General features: G+C 40.8%; 1 protein-coding gene across 7 annotated transcripts in view; it reads left to right on the top strand.

Annotated features, from left to right (window-relative positions):
• LOC144684740 (potassium voltage-gated channel subfamily KQT member 1) overlaps nt 1–20623 on the top strand; it is a 767141-nt gene that overhangs the window by 283443 nt on the left and 463075 nt on the right. For all 7 annotated transcript variants that reach the window (XM_078548916.1, XM_078548914.1, XM_078548911.1 and 4 more), the window contains one exon: nt 12057–12180. In XM_078548916.1, coding sequence (XP_078405042.1) covers nt 12057–12180 — 124 coding nt within the window. The remainder of the gene's footprint in view (nt 1–12056; nt 12181–20623) is intronic.

The raw sequence follows: 20623 nt of genomic DNA, 5'->3' as shown, positions 1-20623 counted from the left end.
CTCAATTCCCAGAGGAAACCCTATCAGGCCACTGAGGTCTGGAAGGAACTTGTTTCAGCACAAACTTTTGAATCAACACAAAAGTACCAACCAGCATACTCCCTGTAGATTATTTAAACTATAGCCAAGTGTAGGAAAGCCCCAAAAACAGGTATATTGCACCAACAACCAGAAGAAATAATCTGGCAATTTGTGTATAAATAGTTCAAATACCCTTTAATGGTGGTGGATGGGGGTGGGGGGGAGAGTGGTGGCGGTGGGGGTCTTCATTCAATTTAACATTGTGTTTAACTGTGTGAAGATAAACCAGGGCATTGGCTGAAGAATGACCTTGGAAGGTGGTAGTGCTGGCATCAAACTAGCATTGCACACGGATTTGTGCCATGCTGCTGACATTCATCAGATGCGCACCACAAACCCCTTTACCGAGAGGACTTTCTGTGCTCTTCCATCAGGAATTTTGATGCTCATCTCTGATCTTATTCCCTAGCAACTAGTAAGTGGAAGCTACACAGTTCAGTTTAGCCCCACTGACTAGTTTTTATTTCCCTCTCCTTCTTTGGTTTTTTTTTTGTGGTTATCTAAAATCTGAAACCGCTTAAAACTGTCTCAATGACAGTGGAAACAATCTGCTCAGCAGTTTAAAATTCTTCATAAGTCTTAAAGACCTTAGTCAGGTCATAGTTGTAATTCCCTCAACCCCCGTTAACAACTTTATGAATCTACATTGCACCTTTTCTGTTGTTTAACTTGAACTGAAGTCCAATCAATGTTTTATGTAAGTTCAACATTACCTCTTTGCTTTTGTATTCCATGTCTTTAGATGCAAACCAAGAACTCTCTTCCAGTTTGCATGGATTTAGCTGCCTTGTGGTACTACTTTCAATGATCTGTGTATCTACAGTCACACCAACAGTGGAAATGGAAGTAGTCCTTCTAGTCATTTAAGGCCTATTTCCTTTCCTCAGAATTACTTCCAATGCATATTATGTCACATTTTTCTACATTTGCTTGCCCGTCCTGTGAGCCTATCGATATCAGGTGATCAGAAGTAGACATTCGTGGGTGTGCCTACATGACATGGATTGCAGCAGTTCCAGAAGGCAGCTCACCACCACTTTCTCAAGAACAATTCGGGATGGGCAATAAATGCTGATCTAGCCAGCGACATCCACATCCCATGAAAGATTTAAAAAAAGCTCCTCAGACCTTTAGGCCATGTCTGATCTTTGTTACAAGCTCAAAGAGTACAGTGCTTCATGTACCATCGTCTTTACTAGAACTGAACATAACATTGCTACCCCCAGCACAATCTTATTTATCTGAATTCCATGAACCCTTACCTAACAAACATATATCAATCTCAGGCTTGAAAATTTAAAACGTTCCAGCAGCCAATTTTGGGAAGAGAGCTCTAAATCCCACTTTGTGTGAAAAATTGCTTCCTGATTTCACTCCTAATTGGCCCCGTTCTAATTTTAGGATTTTCCCCCTAGTTCTGGATTTCCCCAGCACAGGAAATACCCTGTAAGATCCCTTTAACATATTTTAAACACCTCAATTGGATCACCCCTCAACTTTCTAAACTCAGGGGAATACTGTTGGAACTTGTGGATCCTAGTCGCACGCTTGTTGTAAGTGGCGGCTGAGTTGGTACTATAGATAGAGTTGATCAGCAGACAATTCTTAGGTGGAAAACATTACGGGGAGGATTTTTCCCTTGTCAGGCGGGCGCGGCGGGCGGACCCGGGAGCCGGCGTGAAACCAACCGCCACCAATGATTGGGCCCCGACCGCAAACTCACGCTGGCTGGGCAATTAACGGGCAGCCAGTGTGAATCGCGTGCTGCAATGCTGAGCGCTGCCGGGATGGGGGTGGGAGGAAGGCGAGTGCAGAAATTTGTGCAGGCGTGCGGGTGCGCGCACTGAAAGCTCCCTGAAGGCACAGAGCTGCTTCAGGGAGCTGAAGAATTTTAAAAACATAAATAGAGAATTTAAAAATATTAAAAACATGTCCCCTCATGTGACTCTGTCACATGAGCAGGGACATGTTATAATTGAGGTTTAAACATTTTAATTTGATTTTTAATTCCTGTTGGAAACCTCATCCTGCCCGTGGATGAGCTTTCATAAAAAATCCAAAGGCCACCAGGCCAATTCGCCTGCCCGCCAGCCATAAGGTTGGACAGGCAGCAAAAAATTGCATTTAATTATTACTTTAATGGCCTTAATAGGCCTGTCAGTTATTGGCAGGCGCGCTGCTGACTCCCACGCGCACCCACCGACCGAAATATCGCACAAGTGCGCAATGACATTGGGACGCTCGCCCAACGTCATTGCGTGCTATTTTTCTGTGTTCACGTCGGGCACACGCTCACCCAAAGAGAGAAAAATTCTGCCCTATGTTTATTTACAAAGGTACTCAGCAACAACTTACATGTGCCTTCGCTTCAAACAAACTACCGACCACTAACTGCAGAAGTAGCCTGCACTACTCTTCTATTGGTTACTCAAGATCATGTGATCTTCCTTTACCACATTCTTCTTAAAGGGATATTACACATTAGATAAAACCAAAATTACCAAGTCTTTACCAATTACCCTTTACTTGGAAATACATTTTATATTTACAAGTACAATTTTCTTAAGATAGCAAATTATTTACACTGGTAAGTAATTTACAAATTCAATCCTTCTGGGGGTTTCCTTTGGTGTGTAGGATGTCTCAGCTCTACAACTTCAGATGCTTCATTAGGATCCTCCTTTTCTGGAGTTGTCTGAACATCAGGTTCTTCGGCGGGTACCTGCAAACCTGTTTCCTCAACTCTCGCAGGTACATCAGACATTGTACTGGGTTGAGTTCTCTCAACAGGAAACCAGGTCGTGAACACTGGTGGAATCATTTCTTGGTGATTTGTTTCTCTCTTCCTTAGATGATCCACATGTCTCCGTATGACTTGGCCTTCCACCTTCACGTGGTAAGATAGAGGATCAGTCACTGCACTTATTGCACCCGGTAACCACTTTCGTCCTTCTCTAAAGTTCTTCACGTATACCACCTCTCCCATGGTAAATTTCCTCTCACGACTATGCCAGTCATGTCTAGTTTTCTGACTTCCCTGACTCTTTTCTACCTTCCCCCCTAACTTCAGCATTATTAAGCTTAATCTCGCCCTGAGACAGTGTTTCATCAATAACTCCACAGGTGTGAGACCTGTTGTTGTGTGACGGGTGGTCCTATAACGGAAAAGAAAGTGTGCTAGCTTGGTTGCAAAGGAATCTCCAGTTAGCTTCTTCATGCTTGTCTTGAGCGTTTGAACCGCCCTTTCAGCCAGTCCATTTGAGGAAGGGTGGTATGGTGAAGTTGTCACAAGTGATCCAATTGAGGCTGATAAACTGCTGAAACTCAGCACTCATAAATGCCATGCCGTTATCAGAAATGACTACTTCTGCTAGCCTGTTAATGGAAAAACTTTGACATAACTTCTCAATTGTAGCAGAGGATGTTGGTGACTTCACCTCATATATGTCCATCCATTTTGAGTGGGCATCAACAATGAGCAGAAACATTGTTCCCAGGAAAGATCCCACTTAGTCAATGTGTAACCATGCCCATGGCCTTCCTGGCCACTCCCAAGGGTGTAATGGAGCTGTTGGAGGTAACTTTTGGACTTGCTGACATTGCACACAATTCTTCACTAACCTCCTTATTTCTCCATTCACCCCAGGCCACCATAGATAGCTGCATGCTATGGTCTTCATTTGGGAAATTCCTGCATGTTGTCATGAACCTATTAATGTATATAATATTATTGGAAAATATTTTTATTTTAAAATTGAGGTTTAGTCTGTGGGTGTGTCTTAATTGGATTAAAGCCAGTTAGTCTGTGTGCTTTGATGTATACTAGTTTTGATATATAAGAGAGAGAATGTGCATTTGCATTTTTTGAATAGAGAATTCAAGAAGTCGGGTGAAAATGGACATAAATCTAGCAGCTACCAAACATTATGTTTATATTACTAATAAAAATGGTACTATGAAAAGGGTTTTATTGTTAGAGAGGTTTAGTTCAGAGGTTGTTGATACAATGAGAATTCACATTCAATGGGCAGTGGTAGGTATAACGAGACAACCATTTTGGGGCAATGTAATGTCAAAGCAGCTGTAAGCCTCCAATTGACTCCACAGGAACAAAGTGAAAAGAACCTTATTTTGAATTCATAAGGTGAAAATGCTTTGCCTGGTGTCTGGTTAAGTCTATGGGTTGCTGTTGCCTTAATGGAGATTAGTTTGGGAATTTGTTTTAAGTTATGATCGTAGTAATTTGAAGCCATGTATGTATATATTTTAACCTGTGTAAATTAATAAATGTTTCAATTAGTTTAATGTAAAGCCTCGAGAACTGGTGGTCTGATTCCTGAATTTAGAGTCACACCTCAAACATAGCACTTAAAATTATAGGTTATGACAGTTGTTTAAAGTTTCCCTCTGGGATTTTTAAATAACTCTGCTTTACCAACTGCATTGGTCATAACAATGTGCACTGTGTAGTTTAATTAACAATAGCTCTCTTCCCTGTGCAGGAACTAAAACTCGTGCTCCCCACAATCAGATACCATCCTGGCTGGTTATTTCATGCCTTCTATTGATGTACGGTTTCATTTCATCAGATACAGGCTCTCATGACCAACCATGAAGCACTTATTCTCATACTTGAGATAGGACTGCGTCCCTACTTGTCCAGTCTCTGATCTGTCGAGCACATACTGGTGAGGAATCTAAGAAATTTAACAATAAAACAAGTTCTTGTGGAACTGGGATGTCCTCATCATTTTCTTGTAAAGGCAAACGACTAAATTCACCAGCATTTGCAATTTGATTTCCAGGCCTATGTACAAAAGTATGCCCGTATGCTGCCAGGATTAAAGCCTTATTTGTGTTTCTGTGCCTTCTTTCTACATGCCTTCTTCTTTCTAGCACTAACTTTAATCTTGGTCTTCTTTTTGACTTCAATATTGGCCAGACTACTCTCAGATATAAATTTGACTTGAGTGAGCTCAGTGATTCAGTTTCCCAGAATTTCATCATCTGTTTGCTTCTTAGAAAATTCTGCAACTTTTGCCTCCAACGTCTCTTTGGCTTCATGCAGCTGATTCTTCAGTTCTTCCATTTCTATTTTCAATTTGTTTGCTGCCTCCTGGAAAATTGAGCATTGTTGTGTCTTCTCTGCCAACTCATCCTTCAGTTTATTCAGAGAAGTGTTGAATTCTTCCTGTTTATTTTCATACTTTTCCAATGGTACAAGCTTTGACCTGAGGCAATCTTGTAGGATGAGAAGGTCTTTCAACAGGTTTTCTTTTTTCTTTCGAAGGTTGCTCACTTCGACTTGAACTCTGTCATTGAGCATGGTCTCCTTGAGTTCCTTTTGCTGTTCTACCACGTTTTGGCTTAAGATACCCTACTTTTCTACAGGTTGTTGAGCCCTTACACACTTCTTTTCCAAAACAGGAACACTTCCAGCTTCCTTTTGGAATTTCAGTGGCCAATCAATGTTGATTTCCTTTAACCAGTTTCACTCTACAAGGCTTGGCGCTCTGCCTCTCAGTACCAACACTGGTAACTTTGCTGATTGGCTTCCATAATGGACAGTTACTCTGCTTATGCCTTTGACTTGAATATCTTCACCCAAGTATGCTTTTAATTTGGCATCAGTTTCTTCTAAATTTAATTGATGTTCACCATAATTCAGATATCTGAAGGTGTGTTCACCAATTACTGTAGTGGAACTCCTGTGTTCACTTCCATTCCAACAGGTCTGCCACTTACCTTCACTGTTACATATATTGGTTCCAACCTTCAAATTAAACAACAAATAAATATCTTAACTTGTTGCTTGTTTATTAGGTGTTCATTTCTATGACAATAAAAACATTCATTTTTTTAAAAACATCAATCGTTATAGTACTGCTTGTTTCCATCTCTATTGAAATTATTCCTTGTTTTTGCTGCTAAGTCATCTCTTTTCATTTTCCTGCTAGCAGGGGCTGTTTCCCGCTTCTCAACAGAGTCTTGCATTTTCACGCCCTTTTTGGCTGGGGCTTCCCGCCCAATGTGGAGGCCGGCACCATTTTGCACTCCCTGTATGGCTTTTGAATCCCTTACTGCACTTTCCATGGCCAGTGCTATCTCTAGCGCTGCCTTAAAATCCAAATTGTTTTGGACAATAATCTCTTCTGAATCGTGTCCTCATTCACACCGCACACTAAATGATCTCTGAGCGTGTCATTTAGAGATGTACCAAATTCACAATGTTCTGTTAACTGTTTCAAACTTGCCACATAACAAGCCTCCCCTGGGGCTCTATTTCTCGAGTTAAACTTGAACAGTTGCATTGTTACTGAGGGCTTTGGCTCATAATGGCCGTTCACAAGGTCCACCAATTTATCAAAGTTTCTCAGGGCACTGGATGCTATCAAACTTCGAATCAAGCTGTAGGCTTTATTCTTACATGTAGATAAGAGGATTGCTCGCCTCTTCTCTTCCCCCGTAATCTCGTTCGCTTGGAAAAAGAATGCGAAGCGTTCAATATAATGAGACTAATCGTCCGTGGCTGGATCAAAAGGATCAATTCTGCTGAATTGTGACATTTTGAGAGGGAGTTATTTCGTCGATTTGAACGGAACTTCTACTTACAATTACTGTGCGAGCTACAGCCTAATTTTGTTTCTCTTGATTTCTTCCGTTAACTTATTTTACTCTCATCGCCAATTTGTTGGATCTTGTGGATCCTAGTCGCACGCTTGTCCTAAGTGGTGGCTGAGTTGGTACAATAGTTAGAGTTGATCAGAAGACACTTCTTAAATGGAAAACATGTTTATTTACAAAGGTACTCAGCAGCAACTCATGTGTGCTTTCACTTCAAACCTACCTCCATGCTACTGACCACTAACTACAGAGTTAGCCTGTGCTATTCTATTGGTTACTCAAGATCATGTGATCTTCCTTTGCAGCATTCTTCTTAAAGGTATACTACATATTAAATAAAACTATAGTTACCACAAATACAAACAATGTTTATTCAACCTTTAGTAATTTGACCTTTTAACCATTTTTGACTTTTTACCCCTTTGTATCATTTTGTGACTCTGCTGCATCCCCACCAAGAACAATGTCTCTTTCCTAATGTGTAACACCTAAAACTGAATGCAGAACTTGACTGGGGGCTGACCAATGTTCTGAAATACTACTTTCATGCTTTTGTACTCCAGCCCCCTTGAAACAAAGGCCAATATTCCACGAGCCTTTTTAATTACTTTTGTACTTGCCACAAGCTTTTCTTGATTGTATACAGGGATCTCCTTGCTTCTCATCATGTTTTAGCTGCTCTCCATTAAGAAAATATTCTTACTGTCTTTCCTGGATCCAAAGTGGATGACCTCACAGTTACACACATTAAACTCCTGTCAGAATTTTGTGCTCTCATAATTTTTGTACGTTCTTTGATAACTTCTACCTGCACAACCTTACTCTGTCTCCTAACTTGCCATCTGCAAACCTTGGTCTACAACTCTATTCTTTCATCCATGTTATTAATATATATGGTGAAAAGCTAATGCCCCAGTACAGTCACATTCTGCCAATCAATTCTCCTGCATCTCTCACAATTCCTGTGACATTTTATCACCTCACTTTAATCATTAAGCCCAGATCATTTATTTGTACGTTACAACAGGGACTACTTTTCAGAAGTAGCACAGTAAAGAATTTGATGGTGTCCTGAGGTTGTGAAAGGTGCTATACAAATGTAAATTCATTCATTATAATAAGTAACAGAAAATCATTGTAAAACTCTTATGGTCACACTTTTGAACTCTGAAAAATGTGCTACCTTGGCCCTTTGCTTCTGCCCTCCAACCATATCTCTCTTATGTGGCCATGTTCTGTTTAATTTCATGTGCTGTTATCTTTGTCATGAACTCTATCAACAAACCACATCAACCACATTACCTTTAGCTATGTTGGCTCTTATTTCTTCAAAGAATTTCATAAGATTGGCTAAGTACAGCTGCCTTTTAGAAGTTCATGCTGACTGCACTATATGAACACACTGGGGATAATTTTAAACAGTCCCATGAAGGGTGGACCAGGGTTAGTGTTAAATCGGCAAATTTGCAAAACCTGGCACCAACCCATGAATGCGACTGTTTCTGCTTTTAACTGCTGCAGCTTTCGGGGAAACTGAGTAACCTGCACTAGACAAAATAAAAATAAGACTCTTTTAAATGAGTGGGCAAAGGCCTGGCAAATGGAGTATAATGTGGGAAAATGTGATATTGTCCATTTTGGCAGGAAGAATAAAAAAGTAGCATATTATCTAAATGGTGAGAGATTGCAGAGCTCTGAGATTCAGAGGGATCTGGGTGTCCTAGTGTGGAAAAGATGTTTCCTCTTGTGGGAGGATCTAGAACTAGGGGTCACTGTTTAAAAACAAGGGGTCAGCCATTTAAGACAGAGATGAGGAGAAATTTTTTCTGAGGGCCGTGAGTCTTTGGAGCTCCCTTCCTCAAAGGTAGTGGAAGCAGAGTCTTTGAATATTTTTAAGGCAGAGGTAGATAGATTCTTGATAGTAAAAGGGTGAAAGGTTATTGGGGGCAAGCAGGAATGTGGAGTTGAGGTTACAATCAGATCAGCCATGATTTATTGAATAGCAGAACAGGCTCGAGGGGCCGAGTGGCCTATTCTGCTCCTAATTTGTATGTTAAAGATAAATTAATTAATTCAATGTGTTGGAATGGCAGGTCAGTGAGAATGCTCAAATGAGGGCCCTTTTCTGATATTTTGGCAACAATTTGTATTTAACAGTGGTCAGTGGGGTTTCCCAGAGTACGGGAAACCTAACAGGTAAGGGGAGGGACTGGAACAGCTGAATCCAGCAGGTAAATGCTTTTTAGAGCATTACTTGTAGGGCCAGGAGGAGCAATAATGTTTTCCTCCTCCTCAATACCTCAAGTAAATCTTCAGCCACAATCAGCCAACTCCGTCAGCAATTCCACAATCTTTTCTGGTTCTCCCTCCTACTCAATTGCTGGTCCAACAAACGCTGGGCCTCAGTATGCCCTCCCCCAACCCATAATGTGTCTATGTCCCTGGAAGTCAGCCCCAAAAGTCCCTGACCGTGGCCCCATATCACTGGATTTCCTGCCTGGTAGCTGCCTAGTCTGTCAATCTGGAAACAGAGTAGAAAAGTGATAATGAGGTCTCCAGCTGCCACTAAATTTGGCACGTTCCCAACATTTTGAGGATCCCCCACCAAACCCCAACCCGCTTCCACCTGCAAACACACTCATCTTCTACCATCTCACCCACTCTATATACCAGGGCCATTGTGTATGAGATGAATATATTGTTCATTATAAAACCACGCCTCCTGTGACTCTGAGATCTGTTAGTATACAGGAAATTTGCTATCACTTGAAGGCACTTTTTTATAAATACATTTTATTACCTAGTAAAAAGGTATAGTGAGCTAGACAAACATTACATAAGGGGGCGCAACTCTGCTTACATTTTATTACAGAAATAACCTCAGACTCATCTAAAATCATAAAGGAGGATGTCTGTGAGCAGGAATTCTAAGGCTGTGGCTTAGCAAATTTAACAAAGTTGTACCTTGAATGAAGTTGCAAGCTGGAATTGGAAAGCCTTGCACAGTGAGACTGACCCTGACCTTGTTGAAAGGTATTCATGAAGGTGGCATAAAAAAGGGAATTAGTTGTCTCACTTAACCTTGCACTGGGGTCAGACTGTGTACTCTGTATTTGATTAAGGGTTATGGGAAGGTCCAGCCAGGTGGCTATTCTGTGTGCAAGCATGAATGATTATGAGATTCTCTGTTTTGTTCCTATAAATATGCTTGGTGGTGTCGTGTTGAAATAACAAATGATCTATACCTGGGGCACAGTTGGTGCTTCTTTTGGGAAGGGAAATTGGGGGATTCAAAAGATACTCACAGGTAAATGCACAGTGTGTTATAGAAGTTCTATTTCTGAACAGCATTGGATATTTTTAAGAACTGACAGCATTTGAATAATGTCAACATTGTAGAAGATAGTTTAGCTTAGAATATTGCGGGTGTAGACCTGTGGTCCAATAAAGGAACAATTTTATGTAGCTGTGGAAACCGTTTTTCTCCCCTTCTCCAATCAATTTTCAATAAAAGGAAAATGTGGTGGCATATTTTCCTTTAGGCATGGAGTTTAATGGTAAAGCAGAGGTGAGAAAAAGTGATATGAAAAAGTACTTTTCTACCACTGAAGATAAATTTTTGACTATATGATAATGTATAATGGGTGAAACTGAATTGACAGCATGTTTTACATCTCTTCCAATTTTTATTTCTGTGCAAGCTTCCTACAAGTAGGAAATGGGATACAATTCTGAGCCTTTCTTTGACTGCAGATACTTTATGAAGAGATTTCCTGCTTTGTGTGCCTGGATGGAGTCTCAACACACTTGATCTGTACAATAAAGTCACTAAATCACTTTGTGAAGCTGTAGAAATGGTTTCTGTCCCGTTCTCCCCTAAGGCAGTGACTCATGCTGAGTAGAGCTCCTTAGCACCTACAGTCCTCTGTTATTGATAAGTGCACTCCCCTACCCGCACCCTCCTACAGAGTTCAGCTTAAAGAGTGTAAGTGTGTAAGGAACATAACAGCCAAGCATGTCCCTGCCTCCACCTGATTTCCATACACACGTTATGGGGTAAATTTTCTTTCTCAGTGATGGTAGAACAGGCAGTAGAAATGTAGCTGGCAGTTGATCCACTACTGTCCATTTCTCAGCAGCCCAAAAGAGAAAATCTACTTTACCCCTTTGCAGCAGGATCACGAGAGGTTGGAAGCAGAAATCTTGATTGATTTTCTTCCCCTAACCTGAGGGAAGAAAGGTGAATTGCTGCAATCCTCATTGCGGCCCTGGTTAGAATTTGTTAACATAGCACAGATGAAGGTTTGAACCTGAAGTTTACAAAGTCTGTATGGTTCTTTAGGACAGTTTTGCTTTGTCTTATAAAATATGTATATACATAAAATATATATATTTCATTTTGAACACTCTCAAAGAAATGACATTCTAACCAGTCATGGCTATCCATGGGCGTCCAGACTGTTTAGCCTCCCCTCGATTTGGAATGGGGATGGTTGTGCTTGTGCAGTGTGAAGTGTTAAATAACTTTCCCAATGGTTACATTAGATTTCCTTTTTCGGGCTTGTGCATTGGGTCATTGCTAGCTTCAGCTAATAGTGGTAAATGAGACTTATCTCCTGCTTCATTGTTCAGGCCAGCCCTAAAAGGTCAATCAAGGTTGAGTTTTGCTTCATTGTTGGACATCAAACTTGGCTGACAGCTAAATTCTTTCTCAGAGGAGAAAGGTCACCAACTTCAGGAGTCTTCCAATAAATAGCAAGAGAATCTTTGTTTTCATCTCTGGGATTGGTTATTATTGAATTTTTAAAATTTTTTAAAATATGTAACTATTAGTCTATGTTATATGCAAATAAGCAACGTGTAAAAACCAAGTGTTAGTGGCCACCTAGCCTTTAGGCTGTGTCAGTGAATATGTTTGCCGAAGCTAGCTTGATGCCCTAATGGGAAAAGACAGCACCTCCTGTATCACCAGCTTAAATTTACTGAGTTAGCTGATCCAAGCCACAGTTCCTAATCCCAACCTCTGCCCAGTGATCGCTGCTAAGTGTGCGTTTGAGTAACAAAGATGGGGGTTGATGGGAGGGTGGTTACAGAGTGGGTGTGTGTAGAAGGGGATTGGAGTTGTCACTAAGTATGGGGGTGCTGCCACTCAATGTCAAAGCTCATATGTGAATAATGACCGCATGTAGGGTTGCTGGTGCCTGTAAAAATGTACATCAGTGTGACCAATACCTTAAGGTGAGGGGAAGGGAAACAGCTAGAACATTGTTGGGGAAATGCTAACTGATGTTGAGTTCTCAAGTGCTTTGCCAGACTGATGCTTGTTTTTTTTTAAAAATTATTTCTCACAGTGAAGAAATCCCTGGGGATGCTTGATGTGAACAGTGGAGCCTTGTCGAGAACAAACAGCTATGCGGATGATCTTGACCTCATCGAGGGAGAGCCGGTACTGGCTCCTATCACACATGTTTCTCAGTAAGTGGCAGTGTACAGTTGCTAAATGGACGTTACTGTGGTTTCAGGGGAAATTTTGGGACTTGGTTCAATAACTGGTAGGGTCTGTTCCAAATTATAGTCAGTTGGCCCAGAATTTTCTTAATGGTGCATCTACGGCATTGGGATGGTTTTACACCCATAAAAGCCACAGGAACTTTCAGACTGAGTGTTCAAGAGAGTCTGCTATTAAAAATTGTTGAGATTTTTAATAACTTTTATTAATAATACATGCTAGATTCAATCTCCTCAACTATTTTAAGTATCACATAAACTACTGGCTTAGAATCAACATGGACTTAGTGGGATAGAAGTCTGTCTGTGGGGCAACAATGAGGGAGGAGAAGAAAGGGCTGATTGCTCGCTTGCAAGCCAAATATTCCAAAGTGCATGGGATTGCTGTGTATTGTCTAAGGAGCACAGATTTGTTAGGGATATTTCATAGAAGAGCTCAGGGTGGTTCTTCCTGGTCCTGCACCCTTTCCCCTCCCCAAGGCATATGGCTTGCTAGGACACAAGAAAGGAAAATTGAGTGGGGAGGCACACACACCCTTAAGGGAGACTGCCCAATTTTCTGTCCTTTCATTTAAACGGTCTGAAAATCAAGCGCATTCGCTTGCGGCTATGTGCTCCACCCTCCGCAATTTCCCTTTACTGGCTGCAGTAGTACTTGGGCATGGGACCAGGAAAGTCTACCTCTTCAAATATCAAAGCCCTTACTAATCAGTTGAGATACGTAGGGAGTCATTTTAACCTTAACCCACCCAGCGGGAAGTTGACTGGATTGGACTGGATGCCCTTTTTATACCTCAGCTGATTTTACATTCCATTGACTTCAATGAAAAGTAATATTGAGCAGAATGTAAAACAGGCATCTGGTGTGACCCGGTCAAATTCCCATCCCATGGCCAGATTAAAATGACCCCCGTCAGACTGTTATCAAGCTTGATCGGATGTGATGTTCTCTCATTGCATGTTTTCTTTGTTTGTTAATTATTAATAACCGTTGCAATTCTTGTTGAGTAGTTTGTGGTTTCTGTGGATTTAAATCCCCAAGTATCACACTGGGTGTGAGCTGCTCAATTAACCACAACATTGAAGCTGTCAGGGCAGATGGAAAGCTCGGTCAGTGGTGTCTGGAACATAAGTTTGTGCCTATGAGTGAGTTATAGGGAAGCTTGAACTTCTATTGTTTTTTTGTAAACATTTCAATGTTTGCTCATGAGCACATCCTCTATGGACTGGCTAAGTCTCAATTGGGTATTGTGGTGGCTGGAAACATTACATCATTACCATTATTTCTTCTTCACCCTTGTTCTTAGTATGACTGCATGTGGACACAAATGTGTTTTACAGCTTTCTATTGAACGTTATGTTTAGAACTTGAGCTTTTCATTCATGACGCCAAAAATAAATTGTAGTAGGGCTGCAATTTTCACAAAAATAGCAAACGATTGCTGAGTTTTACCTTGCTGTCAGCTCTGGTTCTCTGTCCCTGTCATGGCCTCTTGTGTCCTAATTCCAAGTGATTTGGTTCTTTAGTCTGACAGACTTGTGTTGTTATACAGCCAGACTTGCCTTGGCTGGACAAGTTATCAACTGGTTCATAGTGAGTGTTTCCTCAATGTGAAAAATTAGGATGTACCTAAACTTTCTCTCTGAATTTCATATTCATATAGCAATTGATTGATTGCAGGAACAAGAGATTAGCTAACATATTGAGTTCTCAAACATTCTCCCTTTGCATTAAAATGGGACAGAATGTTGCTAGTGCCATGGAACCCAGTTTGGCTGTCTCACATGCAAATTGAATTATTTTGTTAATACACCACCGCAAATTTCAAAGGAGGGATAAAGAGTCTCTTGTAACCTTACGTAAGGTATTGGAGCGAAGGTTAGGGCATTCAAACTATGCAACAAATGAATTGTTATAAGGCAAAAGAACAAGTTGAATGGGGAACTATGTTTGAATGATGCAAGAGTCTGCTATCTTATGTACCACATGCACCAGAATTTCTGAATGATCATTAGTTGAACACTGGAGAATGGCTGTGCCATCATTATGGTATCTATCTGAAGCTGAACAATGCATCTACTCAGTCATTATTGAAGCCTATAGTATATGGGGTAGAAGACAATTAATATCCCCCAGCTCATTGTTATGTGAAGACAAACCTATTACAGTTCACTGTGGAACAACAATGCCAACTGTATTAAAGATCGCAGCCCTGGCACTCGAGAAGATGGTGATGAAACAATGAAAGATTGTTTCCGTCGCTGAGCAAGTGGTGAACTTGGGGATGGAAAAAAAGATTCCCATTAGAAGAAACAAGAGTGAAGAGAGGACGAATGATCTTAAACTGAGGGCTATTCGACAGTGAGATACTTCGCCACATGGTTGTTGAGGTAGAAACTCAAATATAATTTAAAATGAAATGCGATAAATATTTGGGGTGGGCCTGTTAAAAATGGCATCGAGCAGGGAACCTGACTGCACGTTGTGCAGGGGGATTCTGCTTATGATTTCAGAGTGAGTATCAGCAGGTTATATGATTACAGTTGGGATGTTGGAGCAATATAAACTATGACTAACAGTTAAATATATTGAGTTATTGTATTACTGTGGGTTATAAAGGAAATCTGTGTGTTGCCTCTTGCAGTTATCAGCTATGATTGCAATTTTTGGGAGTTACCCTAGTTACTAGTGGACTCAAAGCTCCTCTCACTTCTGGCTTCCGCTTTGCACATTGCTCTTTGACCTTTGGATTCCCCATTTCCACATCCTCAGCCTTTCCTCTTTCTTACCCTCAGCCACTCCTCTTCACTTGCTCAAGGTTAGCCTCCTGCTTCTTGGAATTTTGTACACAACAGCTGCTGTTGTGAAACCATGAACATAAATACTTAACTACAGGGGATTTAACCTTTATAAGGTTACTAGTCGAATAGCATAACCACAACATTTCCGTACCCTGATTAGAGATGGGGAAGTGGATGGCAGCAGGGCACTGCACCTCGTGGGAAAGGAAACATGCTCAGTAACAGTCCTGTCCCACCCAATCTAAATGTCTTTGATACTGCTCCCGCCCAGAGGAATGAATCAATGGAAAACAACAGTGTCTCGTCCTTTCCCAAAAAAAGACCCAGAATGTGAGATGAAAAGAATTGGATAAAAGTGACCTTTTCCAAGAAGGTTAGACTGTATTTATAACTTCAAACCAGTGCATTCGTAAAACAAAAAATAAACTGTGACGCAGAACCAGTTTGAATGCAACCTTTAACTAGCAATTATGTTTAGTAATATTTTCCATATTTGGAGACTTGTGTGATTGATTGTTAAAATGGCAAGTTGAATATTGCCTGTACCTAGAAGAATGCAGATGGCTTTGTCTATGTATGCGTGAAGATTCTGTGATGGGAGGCACACAGACAGACACACATACACACAGACAGACACACACACAGACACACACACACACACACACCAACATTGTATATATAGGTTAAAATGTTAAAATGCAAACATTCATTCAAGAAGAAAATTCCAAAGGGCAAAGCCAAAGTGTTAAACTTTTTAATTGAATGGAATTTAAAGCTTCTCATTGCAGACAAATGTACTTGGCATGCGATCAGTTGATTTATTAATGAACAAAAGAATTCTTCACTCAGTAAGTTGACATTCCCCATCAGGAAATCTGCACCCCTCACTTCAGCGGGGAAAAGAAGCATGCTCATGCTCATCTATATTGGCTTCAAAGAGTCTTCAAAGGATATGCTTAAAAGATGTTTAATTTTGAACAGTTGGATGCAATTTACCGGTAATGAAAGCTGATGACATCATGTCTATGACATTGTGTTCAATTCCAGTTGACAAGTGGGTGCTAAGAACACATGCGTGTTCTAACCAAGCTTACACAGCAATAAAACCAATTGATGTGTGATGTTGATACAGCAGTTTGCAGTCAAAGTTTAATTCAATCAGTGCCCTTTTTAAAGTTTTCTCGAATATCTGGTTCAATTTTTTTTCTTCATGCTGATGCTTATTTTCTGGTTCAGTGAGCAATAAAGACAATGAAAAGCTTTACATGATTTTTTTAAAGAAATTAAATCATTAGATGTACTAGCTGATCTGTTCATTGTTCCAGTTACTGAACTTCTGTATTTTTTTTTCCAGTACCCTCAAAGGATATTGGTTTAAGTTTAGTAATAATGTAATGTAGACATCCTCTTGTTAGATTGTCTTTCTATAGTTTTAGACTGTTCAGGTTTAATGTTATGTTTGTGCAGTTGTCATTCTTTAAAACCTTTGGACAAAATCCAATTCCACTGTCAAAGTGAAAGATTTTTTGGACCTGACACCAAAAATAGTCACTTAAAAACATTGAAGGTCTTCAACTCCCAGTTTTTAATTAAATATCCCATCCCACTCTGTTAAAATAATGCTTTTCCGAACTTGATCATTATAAATTGATTTTATAGGACTCATCCACCTCCTTTGCTGTCCCTTGCAGGCTGGGGAAAGAAGTGAGCAAGAATGTGGGATTCCGGCAAAGCTGGCAATGAGTTCCAGTTGAGACCCGGAAGACACGAGTGGGGAGTTAGTGTCCAATGAGGATTGTCTGGAAATAAGGGTTAACTAGGCTGCAAATGGGAATCTCTGGGAGAATACAAATCTACAAAATAATAAACAAGAAAAGACCAGCGGACCTATTGAATTTGTCCAAACTGTCATGGTGAGGGTTGCCAATCCTCCAGGATTGTCCTAGACTCTCCAGGAATTAAAGATTAATCCCCAGTAGAAAAAAGGTGCAAAAAGGATTGGAAGGGACAGATCACACTAGGGTAAGAAATAACAAGGTATTAGTGTGGGTCTAACTAAGGAGAAACACAATAATTCTAATTTTTAAAAAATTCATTCACGGAGTGTTGGTATCGCTGACTTGGCCAGCATTTTTTGCACATCCCTAATTGCTCTTGAGAACCACTACAGGCCAAGTGATGTAAGTACTCCTACCTGTTCGGAAGGGAGTTTGACCCAGCGACAGTGAAGGAATAGCAATATAGTTCCAAGTCAGGATGGTATGTGGCTTGGAGGGTTTAAGTTTTAGTGCATGTATATGAATGCATGAATCACGCTACGCAAGATTGGTGAGCTGCAAACAGAGATAGAGACATGGGAATATGATGTTGTGGCAATAACAGAGACCTGATGCAAAAGAAGGGACAGGGCTGGATACTAAATATCCCTAAATATGAGGTGTTCAGGAAAGAAAGGAAAGGAAAGAAAGGAAGAGGGGTGGCAATATTGATTAAGGCAAATATTACAGAGTTGGAGAGAGAGGTTTCCTGGAGGGATCAAGGGCAGTTAAGAAACAATAGATGTATCATTTTGTTACTGGATGTATTTTATGAACCACTAGTGGAAAAGATACAGAGAAGCAGGTTTTCAGCAAAATTACAAAGATGTGCAAAAACTATAGAAGAGTGATAATGGAGACTTCAATTATCCTAATATAAACTGTGTTATAAATAATGCAAAGCGTGGAAAGAGGGAGAAATTCTGAAGTGAGTTTGGGAGAATTCTCTTGATCAACATATTTCCAGCCCATCGAGGAAGAAGGCATCGCTGGACTTGGTTCTGGGGAATAAGGTGGGTCAAGTGGATCAAGTGTCAGTAGAGGAACATTTAGGGAACAGGGATCATAGTATCATAAGGCTTAGGTTAGCAATGGAAAAGGACAAGAAGCAATCTAGAGTCCTCCAGTCCTATCCTGCTTGTGGCTAATCCTACCAGGAGAATCTGCTGTCATGGTATGTCACGCATCCTCACACATCCATTGTAGTTCGTCAGCAACCACCCTGTGGCATCCATCATCCAACTAGGACCCCTCTTTCAGCTGCCTTCCACTTTGCTCTCTAGCAAAGATCTCTAACTTTTCAGCTCTGATCAACTGGCCGAAATACTGACATTTTCTTTGCTGGGTGTCACTTCTTAAGAGTTATTTTTGCTCTTGCAAGTTCAAGCACATCTTCATTTGTTTTATGGCCTGTATATGAAATTTTAAGCATATGTCTTAGCATCCACATTTCAAAGGCCTCCATTTTCTTCCACAGATCTTTACTTATTGTCCAAGTTTCTGAGGCATACAGGAAAGTGGACATAATGTAGCATCTTGTGAGTTTTTTTTCCCTTGTTACTAGCTTGAGTTTTCTTGTTGCTAGCACATCCCTCATCTTCACGAAATTTCTTCTGGCTAACTCTATCCCTCTTCTAACTTTGGCAATACATCTACCATTGCCAAAGTCAGAAGAAGGTAGATGCGATGACAAAGTCAATCTAGGGTAAAAATACTTAATTGGAGGAGGGCCAATTTCAGTAGGGTGAGAACGGATTTGCCCCAGGTAAATTGGCATCAAACATTGGCAGGCAAAACTGTAATGGAACCATGGGCTGCCTCCAAAGAGGAGATGGTTCAAGTACAGTTGAGGTACGTTCCCACAAAGGGGGAACTAGGGCAACCAAAGCCAGAGCTTTTTCAGCCTGGTTGTCACTTGTATTATCAACCGGACATCTGTCATATGCCCCTGCATGTAATTTTCCAGTCCTCTTTAGCTACAGGGCTGGCAGCAGAGGACTGGAGAATTGCAAATGTTACACCCTTGTTCAAAATGAGGCATAAGGATAAGTCCAGGAACTGCAGGTCAGTTAATTTAACCTTGATGGTGACAAAGCTTTTAGGAATGATAATGTCTAAATTAACAGTCACTTGGACAAGTGTGGATGAGTTGAGGAAAGCCAGTATGGATTTGTTAACAGCAAATTGTATTTATCTAACTCAATTAAGCTTTTTGATGTGGTAACAGAAAGGGCTGATGAGGGTAAGGTAGTTGATGTGATGTACATGGATTTCCAAAAGGCATTCGAAAAAGTGCCACCTAGTAGGCTTGCCAGCAGAGTTGAAGCTCATGGAATAAAACGGATAGTGGTAGCATGCATATGAAGTTCACTGAATGACAGGCAACAGAGAGATGTGGTGAGCAGTAGCTTTATGGATTGGTGGAAGTATACAGTGGGGTTCCCAGGTTGGTATGAGGACGACTGTTTTTCTTTGCATATTTATTGATGACTTAGACTTGGGTGTATAGGACAGAATTTCAAAACTTGCAAATGACACAAAATGTGGAAGTATTGTGAACTGTGAGGAGGATGGGGTATTGACTTCAAGAGGACATAGACGGGCTGGTGAAATGGATAGACATGTGGCTGAAATGCAGAGATGTGTGAAGCAATAGCTTTTGGAAGCAAGAGTAAAAGAAAATCCACACTTGTCCAAGTGACTGTTAATTTAGACCTGCATTATCGTTCCTAAAAGCTTTGTCACCACCAAGGTTAAATTAACTGACCTGCAGTTCCTGGACTTATCCTTATGCCTCTTTTTGAACAAGAGTGTAACATTTGCAATTCTCCAGCCCTCTCGGCCAACCCTGTAGCTAAAGAGGATTGGAAGATTACGTGTGATGCCTTCACAATTTCCACCCCTACTTCCCTCAACATCTTTGGTTGCATCCCAGCCAGTGTTAGCGACTTATCAACTTTAAGTACAGCCAGGCTTTCTAATATCTCCTCCTTATCAATTGTAGCCCATCCAGTATCTTAACTACCTTCTCTTTCACTATGATTTTGGCAGCCTCTTCTTTCTTGGCAAAGACAGATGCAACATACTCTTTTAATACCTTAGCCACAAGTCTAAAGAGGGTGTAGGAACAGAGAGATCTGAAGGTATATGTACACAAACTGTTGAAGGTGGCAGGACAGGTTGAGAAAGTGGTTAATAAGGCATACAAGATCCTGAGCTTTATAACTGGAGGCATGGAGTACAAAAGCAAGGAAGTTATGGTGAACCTTTATAAAACACTGGTTTGGCCTCAACTAGAGAATTGTGTACAAATCTGGCCACTGCACTTTAGGTAGGATGGGGGGATTTTAGAGAGATTGCAGAAAATGATTACAAGAATGATTCCTGGGATTAGAGTCTCCAGTTATGTGGATAGATTAGCTAAACTGGGGTTGTTTTCATTGGAGAAGTGAAGATTGAAAGGAGGTTTGGTAGAGCTATTCAAAATCATGAAGGGTCTAGCTAGATAAGGTAGGTAGAGAGAAACTGTTCCCTTTGGTGGAAGGGTCAGAACCATAGGACATCAATTTAAGGTGATAGACAAAAGAACCAATGGCAACATTAGGAAGAGCTTCCTTATGCTGTGAGCGGTCAGGATCTAGAATCCACTGCCTGAGAGTGTGGTGGAGGCAAACTCAACTGTGGTTTGAAAAGGGAATTGGATAGGCACCTGAAAAGAAACCAATTGCAGGGCCACAGGAAAGGGGTGAGGGAGTAGGACTAGCCGAGTTGCTGTTGCAGAGAGCTGGCGC

The sequence above is a fragment of the Cetorhinus maximus genome, chromosome 9 (assembly GCF_964194155.1).
Source record: "Cetorhinus maximus chromosome 9, sCetMax3.hap1.1, whole genome shotgun sequence".
Taxonomy (NCBI): Eukaryota; Metazoa; Chordata; class Chondrichthyes; order Lamniformes; family Cetorhinidae; genus Cetorhinus; species Cetorhinus maximus.
Note: the sequence above shows the minus strand (reverse complement) of the source record. Positions and strands in the feature narration are given on the sequence as shown.